General features: G+C 61.8%; 1 protein-coding gene across 2 annotated transcripts; it reads left to right on the forward strand.

Moving 5' to 3' along the window:
* The first annotated feature begins 3,163 nt into the window (after positions 1-3,163).
* On the forward strand, positions 3,164-10,235 carry STMN4 (stathmin 4). Of its 2 annotated transcripts, XM_038771208.1 has the most exons (7): positions 3,164-3,216; positions 6,845-6,924; positions 7,309-7,404; positions 8,565-8,773; positions 9,149-9,340; positions 9,641-9,694; positions 9,972-10,235. In XM_038771208.1, exons 2-6 carry the CDS (start codon positions 6,912-6,914, stop codon positions 9,659-9,661), a joined length of 531 nt encoding a protein of 176 aa, XP_038627136.1. In that variant the 5' UTR covers positions 3,164-3,216; positions 6,845-6,911; the 3' UTR covers positions 9,662-9,694; positions 9,972-10,235. The 2 variants fall into 2 exon arrangements, with proteins under 2 accessions (XP_038627136.1, XP_038627135.1); XM_038771207.1 differs by lacking the exon at positions 9,641-9,694.
* Positions 10,236-10,482: the final 247 nt, after the last annotated feature.

Consider the following 10,482-nt stretch of genomic DNA (forward strand, 5'->3'; position numbering starts at 1 on the left):
GGAGGGGGTTGACCAATAAAATAATCTTCTGTTCCTGCCAGGCACAGCGTCTGTTCTTATCTTTGGGGAAGGAAGGGAAGGGGTTCCCTGGGAGGATGCTACTTTGCCCGACCCTGAGTCCCAGCAGCAACTCCTGCCCTGAACTGACCACTGGAGCGGCCATGACCCAGGAGTGCAGGGGTCATGGCATCCATATCCCTGGCTTCTGGCCTGGCGGAGCTGTGACAGCAGGAAAGCAGGATCCCCACGCTGGGATTTAGGGGTGGATCTAGTTGGCCCAGTGCAGCCATGGCCCTGCAGGCTGGGACCCTCCCTCTACCTACCCTCCAGCAGCCAGGCCAGTCTGGGTATGGACTCCCTGCTTACTTTGGCAGGAAATTGCCGAAGGTCAGCCAGGCCCCAATGTCTTAGTGTAGCCAGGCCCCCCTCTCCTTGAGTAATGCAAATCCCTCCATCTTGGCCTGCTTCTACCCACACTGGCTTCTGGAGGTCCTGCAATTGCTCCCCGAGCTGTGTGCCAGACTCCCTGGCACGGGCAGGGCAGTGGTAGCCCAGTCCCCGCATTGGTGCTGGGAGTGGAGGCCCCAGTGAGTGGACCTCACTGGGATCTGGGTAGAAAGATGCTGGGCCTGCCTGGACCTGGGTAGGCTGTTGTGGCCGCAGGCAGGGGGATGGACTGCATGGAGGCAGGCAAGTACTTGCTGCTGCTTGGCCCGTCCTGCAGGCAGAGCCTGGACCTGCTGCTCCTGAACTAAAAAAACTCAGAGACCTGCCAGATCCCTCCAGGCCTTCACCACTCACATCTGTTCTACGCAATTGCCCAGCTTTGGCCCAAAATGAGAAGACAACACTTTCTCTCTCTACTGGGCACTAGTGACAGCCAGAAACTTCACCCCCAAAACTGCCCCGACAAAGACTTCTAAAGCCTAAAGCTTCTCTGCTTATCCCAAGTCATAAACCCCTACATCTCTCCCCCCTCCCCTTGATGCTAATGTCCATACCTTCAACACTGTTCTTTGCAATAAACTCAACTCCCTCTTCCCCTCTGCTGATCTCGCATCACCAGCCTCCTTCCCTGGATCACGCACCTCGCGCCGGCTTCCTCCACTCACACACGTGCAGCCCAAAGCAGCTGGCAGAAATCCAAGCACCAGGCTGACTTCTGCCACGTCAAATTCACTGACCTGCTGCCTCTTCTGCTTAACAACATTACAGTTTTCCCTCATCAAATCCCATGCCCCCAGAAAATATTCCAAACCTTCAGCGCCCTCTTGAAACCCCTAGAGTGAGGGCTGAAAGGCAACAAGGAGCCAAGGATCACACTGAGGTGGTGGGTTCTGGGACCAGGAAGTTGGTGGGGGCTGACTATAGAAATGGGAAAGTTAGGAGGAGGGGCATTAGGAGGGAAGATGAGGAGTTAAGTATTAGCCATGTTGAGTTCCAAGTGCCAGTGGGACATCCACATGGAGATGTCGCAGAGACAGAAGTCAATCTGAGACTGAGGTCAGGGCTGGAGAGGCGGATTTGGGGATCACGCACTTAAGGGGGCTATCTGAAGCAATGGGAGTAGATGAGCTCCTGAAAGAGTGAATGCAGTCCTATTTAGACGGCAAGCCCCATGTAGGACAAGGGCTGTGTCCAACCTGATTATCTTGTTTCTACCCCAGCGCTTAGTACATTGCTTACATAGTAAACGCTTAACAGGCACAGTAATTATTATTAAAGGCATGATCTCTCCCAACTAATGGGTTCTGTGGCATTTGGGGTTCCCCCCAGTGCCCAAAAACCCTCGGAGTTTTCTCTTCCCAGACAGGGCGTGTTCCACAGAATTTCTCTCAGCATCCCCCCCCCCCCCCCCCCCCGCAGCCCCATCCACCCAAAGCTGCCATCGACACCTTGATTTTTGACCAGATGCCCCAGAAGGCCAGGGGATTCTTTGGGGTTCAACCAGTCCACCCCGCCCTGCTTCTGGGGTTGCTGCTGCCTCCTCCCCTTTCCTCAGGAGCAGACCTCTCCCCCACCAGCCTAAAGCCACTTTAGAGAGGGAATGGAGGGGGAAACCGGGGTGGGGGAGGGACAGGGGGACACAGGGGAGACCTGTGGAAGGGATTATGGGTGTGGGGAGGGGGGAGAGCAAGTCGGCAAAAGAGGAGGAGGGGGAGATGGGAGAATTGTGTTTGGTATGGAGCGAGCGTAGGAGGAGAAGGAGGGAAGAGAGCCGGGAGAAGCCTTGTCTGACAGGTCTGAGCGGCCTTAGAGGCTCTAGATTTATGGTGGCAGGGGAAAGCTTCCCTCAGTGTCAGGGCGAACTCCGATTGGTTTCTGTTGATGGGCATGATGTCATCACCCTCCAATCAGAACCCAGTTCCCCTTCCCAGAGTGGAAGAGGATAAAAGCAGCAGCTGATTAACCCCTCGAAGGCCGCAGGTGTGTCCGCCCTCAGTGGTCACAGCTCGGGGTCAGACACACTTTAATGCGGGGCGGGGGAGAGAGGGAGGGGGGGGTGTCCGTGCCCGAGTCCTTTTCCGTCCCGCATCTCTCGGATGACTAAGGGGGACAGCTAGGAAGGGGTTTAGGGGAGCGAATAGGCGAGGAAGATGGGGACAGTGCAGGGTAGGGGCAGGGGCAGGGCAGGGCAGAAGCCCGGCTGGGAGAGGGCAGGGCCAGGGCCGGGGCCAGAGCGGGGCCAGGACAATTTCCAGTTTCCTGGTCAGAACTGGCTGCTACGGGAGATGTGACCAGACCAGATCCGCGTGTCCCCCTCCCCAAGGCCAGGCCTCCGACTAGGAAGACGGCGACCTCCGACCTTCGTCTATGTCCCGCTGTGCCTTAAAGGCGGCAGGACAAAGCTGGGGGAGGAGATCCCCATCACCCCCACCTCAGGGACCCACCCTCCCCCCTCACCGACCACCCCCACCCCTCAATCTGCCCTTCCAGCACCAGTTAGGCCCCCAGGATAGAGCCCCCCCGCCCAACCCCTCCGCCTAGCGAACCCCTAAAATAGGTTCTTTGGGTGACATCACCCCCCCCAGCCCCCCGCCCCCGGGTTATCCCTGCTCCTCCGGAGGTGCCGTCCAATCCCAGCCAGCCGCGGCGGCCAATGGCAGAGCTTGGCGGTGATGTCATGCCACAGCCGGCGGGGCTCATGTTGAGAGACGCTCCAGACCCCAGTCACCGAGCGACACATTGACCACAGGTCCTCGCGCGCCGTGTTGGGTGAGTGGGAACACCCACCCACCCGTCTCTGGGACGGCTGGCGGGGTTGGACTGGGGGGGCTGCGGGGATGGACTGGGCTGAGGCTCGGGATGGCGATGGGGTCTAGGGCTGGGATGGAGCTGGGGACTAGACAGGGGCTGGGGATGGAGATGGGGATGGGGCTGAGCAGAGGATGGGGGGCTAGGGTTGCGCTGGGGATGCGGGCTAAGTCTGGGCTGGAGATAGGGGCTACAACTGGGCTGGGGATAAGGATGGGGCTGGGGGCTAGGGCTGGACTGGGACTAGGGACGGGGCTGGGGGCTAGGGCTGGGCTGGGGATAAGGATGGGGATGGGGGCTAGGGCTGGGCTGGGGATAAGGATGGGCATGGGGGGCTAGGGCTGGGGTAGGGCTAGGGCTAGGGCTAGGGCGGGGGTCTGGGCGGGGCCTAGGAGCTAGGCTGGCGTCGGGCGAGGGAGAAGATATCTGCCCCTCACCTCTCCCCACCCCATCTCGGAGCTGTCCCGTTCCCCGTCCCCCAGCTGGCGCCCCGCCCCACCCCGTCCGGCAGCGGTCTGGTCGCCCGTGGGCACTGGGCTCCCCCCGGCCCCGCAGGACCACCCCCCCCCCCCCGGCCGAGGGCTGTGTCCGAATCGGGGGCGCTACGGACACACGTGCTTCTGCCTTTGTGTGTCCCCGGCCCCCGTGGATTCCGGGCTAGCCGAGAGCGCGGCGAACGGGCGCTGGCGGGGAGCGGGGAGAGGGGCCGAGCTGAACCCAAGGCAAAGCCCTATTTTTCTCTCCTGATCTCATGGTCAAGAATCCGGCCCCTCCAAACCCCCGGCCCCCCTCAGCGCCCAGTTGGGCCAGACTCTCGAACTCACACGGCTGCCCCCATCCTCCCATCCCTCCCGAGTTCAATCCCCCAGCCCCCGCTTTTTCCCCGCTGTCCAAGGGGCTCCATCCTTATCTCCTGCTCTACACCGCACCCCAACGTCTTTCACCCCGCTCTTCCCCACCGAGTTCCTCCCCCCGGCCCGACCCCCTTGCCCCGAGCTAGATCCTCCTTGCCCTGCCCGACCCCAGGAGGAGCTGTCCAGCAAGGGGCCTGTCTGACTTCCTACAGCTTGAGAAGGTGAAGACCCTCCCCATCCCACTCTAGCCCCCGAACTCAGGCCTGAGGAGAGGGGCAGGGCAAGGAAGGGCAGGGCTGGGCTGGACCCCGCCCCATTCCAGCATTCTGGCCATGGGGTCAGCAGGGTGCCCGGTCAGGATAGTCTCTGGGGAGGACGCGGGGACGGAGTCAGGGACCAAGGGAAAGAGGGAGGGAGGGAGGGAGGAAGGAAAGGAGGGAGGAAGAGAGGGCGGGATGCAGGGGATGAAGGGAAGGATGGAGAGAGGGAGGGAAAAGGGAGGGAAGGGAAGGAGGGAGGGAAAGGGGAGGAGGGAGGGAAAAGGGAGGAGGGAGGGAAAGGGGAGGAAGGGCAAAGAGAAGGAATAGAGAGGAACGGGGAAAGGAGCAGAGGGAGAGAAATATCGGCTTAGTCAGGGAGTCGGGGAGGAGGAGACTCGGCGCAAGACAAAGGTAGGGGGAAGATAGAGAGACGGCATGACAGAGAGAAGAGGAGATAAACAGTTCCAAAGAGAAACAGAAATAGGGAAAAGTCAGGAGAGATGAGGGGAGACAGTGAGTGATAGAGATCAACAGGGAAATACAGAAAAAACCGAAAAACAGAGAAAACACTGAGGTTCAGAGCTGGGGAGAACTAGCCAAGTAGAGACATAGCTAGAGGGAGACACAGAGGAAATGGATGGAGATAAGTATAGAAAGACAAAGATGGAGGGAGACATAGCGATCTAGAGACAGCGACACACAGGGACGAACACGCAGTTAGGGGGACGGAGAGAGACAGACACCGCACGACTGAGGCGCCCTTATCCAAGGGGACCTTTTCCCAGGTCGGACCCGGCCCGGACTCCTGGCCGCTGGTCAGGCGAGTCGGAAAAGAGAACCCGCGTGGCCTCTCCCCGTCCCCCGTCCCCTCCTCCCCCGGCCGAGCCCCTCTTTCCCTCCCTCCCTCGCTCTCTCCCGCAAGGTGGGACCTCTGTGTGGCTTCTCCCGGTCCTCCTCGGGCCCCCGAGGGGCTCAGCTCGCCGTCGTAGTGGCTGCGGCCACTCGGCCGCCCGCTCGGCCCCGCGGCTTCTCGGCGGCTGCTGCTCGCGCGCCCCCCAGTGGCCTCGGCTGGGAGCGCTCTCTAGCGCTCCCAACCGCCCGGTAGAGCAGAAGCGACTTGCGCATGCGCGGATCGAGGGGCGACAGTAATACTAATAATAATGGCATTTGTTAAGCGCTTACTATGTGCAAAGCACTGTTCTAAGCGCTGAGGAGGTTACAAGGTGATCAGGTTGTCCCACGGGGGGCTCACAGTTTTAATCCCCATTTTACAGATGAGGTAACTGAGGCACAGAGAAGGTGTGACTTCTCTCTTCACAGTCTTTTAGACTGTGAGCCCACTGTTGGGTAGGGGCTGTCTCTATATGTTGCCAACTTGTACTTCCCAAGCGCTTAGTACAGTGCTCTGCACACAGTAAGCGCTCAATAAATACGATTGATTGATTGATTGTGACTTGCCCAAAGTCACACAGCTGACAGGTTTTTTTTATGGCATTTATTAAGCGCTTACTATGTGCAGAGCACTGTTCTAAGTGCTGGAGAATTTACAAGGTGATCAGGTTGTCCCACGTGGAGCTCACAGTCTTCACCCCATTTTACAGATAAGGGAACTGAGACCCAGAGAAGTTAACTGACTTGCCCAAAGTCACACAGTTGACAAGTGGTGGAGCCGGGATTTGAACCCATGACCTCTGACTCCAAAGCCCGTGCTTTTTCCACTGAGCCACGCTGCTTGGCAGAATCGGGATTTGAACCCATGACCTCTGCCTCCAAAGCCCGTTCTCTTTCCACTGAGCCACGCTGCTTCTTATTCCAGAGCGGACTCGGCTTGAGGGTTGGGGAGTCCGACCATATCGGGCGGAATGTAGGGTCAAAGCGCACTAGGAAGTTGGGCTCAGTGAACCAACCACGAAGGTCTCAGTCATTGCCACGGACTGATCGATTGCTTGACTGCCCTAGACTGTAATCTCGTGCCTACCAATTCCGCTGTATTGTACCCTCCCAAGCGCTTAGGACACTGTTCTTCGCATAGTAAACGCTCAGTAAAATACCATCGATTGATTGCTTGATAATCCACTGCCTGCTAAGACTGTCCCTACCCCTAACCCCGCCAATCATCTTACTCCCCCTAACCCTGATTCATCCCTTGACCCCCACCTGCCTGGAGTTCGGAGTGGCCAAAGGGAGAGGTCGGAAGTCTGGGGGTTTGGGGACGTCCTCGTCGTCCTCGCCTGCAGATCTGAGCAGGGTCTCTTCTGCAGGGGGTGGGAGTCAGAAGCCCTCGGGAGGGGCAAAGAGTCAACTGGGATGGGGTCGCTGGTAACAGGAGATGGAAAGGGCGGGGGTGACCGGCATGGGGCTGCTGGCCGTATACATGCCCCCTCCTCCACGACCCCCCCCAACCCTCCCCCAGTTGGTGGGAGCTGCTCGAAGGATCCTCCTGCCCAAGGCCAACCTAGTCCTCCTCCTCCTCAGGTGGGCACGATCGCCAGTTCCCTCTGCTCCAGGCCTATCGGCAACCCCAGCCCCAAAAAGTGATAAAATGACTCTCGCAGGTAAGTGGCTACAGACCCCAAGCGGGGGCGGGAAGGGTCCGTGTGGGGTCAAAGTTCAAGGAGAGGACCCAGGAGTCCTGCCTCCCGGATCCGCCTCGCGGCTGGGGGAGGGACCCTTGGCCCGGGAGCTCTTTGGAAGGGACTGAACCGATTCTCCCCCGGGCCCGAGAACAAGATAGAAACGTGGGAGCGGGTCCGTGGCGAGAGGTAGCCTCGGGCCGGGCCATTCCGGTGTACAGGGGGAGGAGAAACTCCGGGAAAGCTGGCTGGAGAGGACCCCTCCGGGCCGCCCCGGGCCCCCCACAGCGCCCCCGGCCCTTCGCCCCCCGCCCCCGCGCGGCCGACTCTTCTGACCCCTCTGGGCCGGGCCGGGGGGCTTTGCAGCGTACAAGGAGAAGATGAAAGAGCTCCCCCTGGTGTCTCTCTTCTGTTCCTGCTTCCTCGCTGACCCGCTCAGCAAGGCCGCGTACAAACAGGAGGGTAAGCAGGCTTGCTTCCTCCCTCCCTCCTCCCCTCTTTTCCTCCCTCCCTCTCTCCCTCCTTCCCTTCTTTCTTCCCTCTATTCCTCCCTCTTTCTCCCTCCCTTTCTCCCTCTTTCTCTTCCTCCCTCCATCTCTCCCTTCCTCCCTTTCTCCCTCCTCTCTCTCTTCCTCCCTCCTCCCCCTCCTTCCTCCCTCTCTCCCTCCCTCCTTCCCTCCCTTCCTTCCCCCTCTCTCCCTCCTTCCTCCCTCCTTCCTCCCTCTCTCCCTCCTCCCTCCCTTCTTTTCTCCCTCTCTCCCTTCCTCCCTCCCTTTCTCCCTTCCTTTCTTCCTCCCTTCCTCTCTTCCCCCTCCCTCCCTTCCTCTCTTCCCCCCTCCCTCCCTCCCTCCCTCCTTCCCAGCCCAGCCCCCTTAGAGGGAAATCCTCTGCTCCCAGAGGCCAGGGCTAGGGCCTGGAGCCCGGCGGGGACCCCCTAGTGTGGACTGCCCCTGCTGCACACTGGGTGTCTGTTGGATGCCGGGCACTGTGGCGGGTGCCTGCTGGGTGGGGGCGGGGGGACGCGTTTTGGGGAAGTTGGGGGCACCCGACACTGTGTCGGCGAGGAGCCCGCAGGCACCCCCCATTTGGCAAACCAACCCCAGTTCAGAGGGAAGGGCATGGTGGAAACAAGCAGAACCCATCCAGAGGGCTGAGGGTATTTGAAGAAGGTGAGGGCGAACCGGGAAGGTCTATCGGAAGGGGGTGTCTGACTTTTAGGAAGCTTTGAAAGGGGGAGTTGTGAGCGAGGGGTTGGAGGCAGGCCGGACAGTGAGGGAGGAGCCAGAACTGAGAGCTGGGAGGGTGGAGAGAAGATCGGGGTGAGTGGTGGCGGACCAACAAGGGCGAGGAGTTTCTGAGACTCGGGCCCTCTAGACTGCAAGTTCAGTGTGGTCAGGGAACTTGTCTACCAACCCTGTCGTATTGTACTCTCCCAAGCCCAGAGTACGGTGCTCTGCACACAAAAATCGAAACTCCAGCCCCCACTGGGGTCTCTCTAGGTCCTCCCAACCTGCCAGATGCCTGGGCAGGACCGTGCTGGGAAAAGGGGTGTTCTTCCCGAGGCGGTAGGCTGCTGGGTGGCAGGGAGGGGTCTCCTACTGACCTTCGCCCCCATCCGGCAGCGGACACCGTGGATCTCGCCTGGTGCGTCATCCCGGACATGGAGGTCATCGAGCTGAACAAGAGAGCATCGGGCGAGTCCTTCGAGGTCATCCTGAAGCCCCCCTCCTCCGACGGGGTCCCCGAGTTCTACGCTTCCGTGCCCCGGCGCCGCGACCCCTCCCTCGAGGAGATCCAGAAGAAGCTGGAGGCGGCCGAGGAGCGGAGAAAGGTCCGGGCCGGCGGGGGGCCGGAGGGGAGAGGGGAAGGGCACGAAAATCCCCGAGGGAGGGGCGTGCTGTGGGGCAGAGCCCGGCGGGTGGGTGGGTGGCAAGGGGAGTTCCAGGGGGAGAGGGGGCCCATGGAAACCAGGTCGGCTTTGGTCGGGTTCCGGGCAGTGGGGGAGGGAGGAGGCTATTCCTTTCGGCAGGGGGACCACCCCCTCTTAAACCCGGGGGCTCTGAGGAGACGGGCTGGCCCATCCCCCAACTGCCCTCCTATTTGGACCAGATGCCGGGTGAAGGTCGGAGGGTCGGGGCTGGGGGTCCCAGGGCTCCTCGTTCTGTCGGTCGGCGGCTGAGCCCCCCTCGTCTCCTGCTTACCCCAGGGCCAGGAGGCCGAGCTGCTGAAGCAGCTGGCCGGGAAGCGGGAGCACGAGCGGGAAGTGTTGCAGAAGGCCATCGAAGACAACAACAATTTCATCCGTGCGGCCCAGCAGCGCCTGGCTCACAGGATGGAGACCAACAAGGAGAACCGCGAGGCCCACCTGGCCGCCATGCTGGAGCGGCTCCAGGAGAAGGTGAGAGCCTGAGCCCGGACCCGGGCGGGGGCCGAGGGGCCGAGGGGCAACCGCAGCCGGGGAGGGGGCAGCCCTCTGCCCTCTGCGGGCCGGGTCAGGGGGAGAAGTGAGGGGAAGGGGCTGGCCATTTTCCCAGGGACCCATGACCTGATGACCCCTCGGTGTCCCCAGCTGCCCCGTGGGCTCCCCCCTCCCCACACCCTCTCCCTCCCACCCTCCTCCCCCCACCTTCCTCCCTCCCTCCCTCCCTGCCTCTCCTAGGCCCGGCCCCGCCAGCTCCAGCTTCTGTTTCGTTTCCAGGGGCCGCCAGCCGCTCGGTGACACACCGGAATGGGTCGGTGGCCTCGTCCCATGGTGAGCAGCCCGGCCCCACCCAAGTCCCGCCCCATCCTTGGCCCCCCCCAGCCCCTCCCAGGCCCTGCCAGACCCTGCCAGGCCCCTGCTCAGCCTTCAAAGGCCTTAGTGCCCCTGCCCCAAACTCGCCCAGGGCTTTTGGAGAGGGAGGGCAGCCCCGCTCCTCGCTAGATAAGTTCAGAGCTAGGGCCTGACTGCGGGCCCCTGCCCCGCGACCCCCCCTCCCGATCCCCCTCCGGCCGTCCCCTCTCCTCTGACTGGTGATTCCTGTCTGCAGGACAAGCGCGCGGAGGAGGTGCGGAAAAACAAGGAGCTGAAGGAAGAGGCGTCCAGATAAGGGCCCCGGACGCGGCCGGAAGCTTTGGACGGTCCGGCAGGCCCGGCCAGGCCGGCGGCGGCGGTGGCGGCGGCAGTGAGGGAGGCGTCGTCGGCAGCTGCCCCAGCCAGGCCGGGGACCGAAGGGGCCGGGCCGAGCCGGGCCAGCGCTGTCTCTGTTGTGCTGTGAAGGAGCCATCATGGTGCAGTGTTCAGTGTGCAGTGGTTGGGGGGTGGGGGGGGGACGAGGGGCGATGGGCCGGGCCAGCGCTGTCTCCATTGTGCTGTGAAGGCCCCATCAGGGTGCAGTGATCAGTGTGCAGTGAGGGGGTGGGGGGGGAGCATTGTCTCAGTTGTGCTGCGAAGGAGCCATCATGATGCAGGGCTCCGTGTGTGGGGCGGGGGGGCGGAGGGGAAGGGGACGGGACCCGAGAGAGGAAGGGGGCACTCTGCACCCCACCCAGGGTGAAGCT

This window comes from Tachyglossus aculeatus, chromosome X2 (genome assembly GCF_015852505.1).
Source record: "Tachyglossus aculeatus isolate mTacAcu1 chromosome X2, mTacAcu1.pri, whole genome shotgun sequence".
NCBI lineage: Eukaryota > Metazoa > Chordata > Mammalia > Monotremata > Tachyglossidae > Tachyglossus > Tachyglossus aculeatus.

Coding starts and splice junctions, on each gene's coding strand:
- STMN4 (XM_038771207.1), top strand. Junction 7,405..8,564: donor GGCCGCGTACAAACAGGAGG/GTAAGCAGGCTT, acceptor CCCATCCGGCAG/CGGACACCGTGGATCTCGCC. Junction 9,341..9,971: donor TGGAGCGGCTCCAGGAGAAG/GTGAGAGCCTGA, acceptor TCCTGTCTGCAG/GACAAGCGCGCGGAGGAGGT.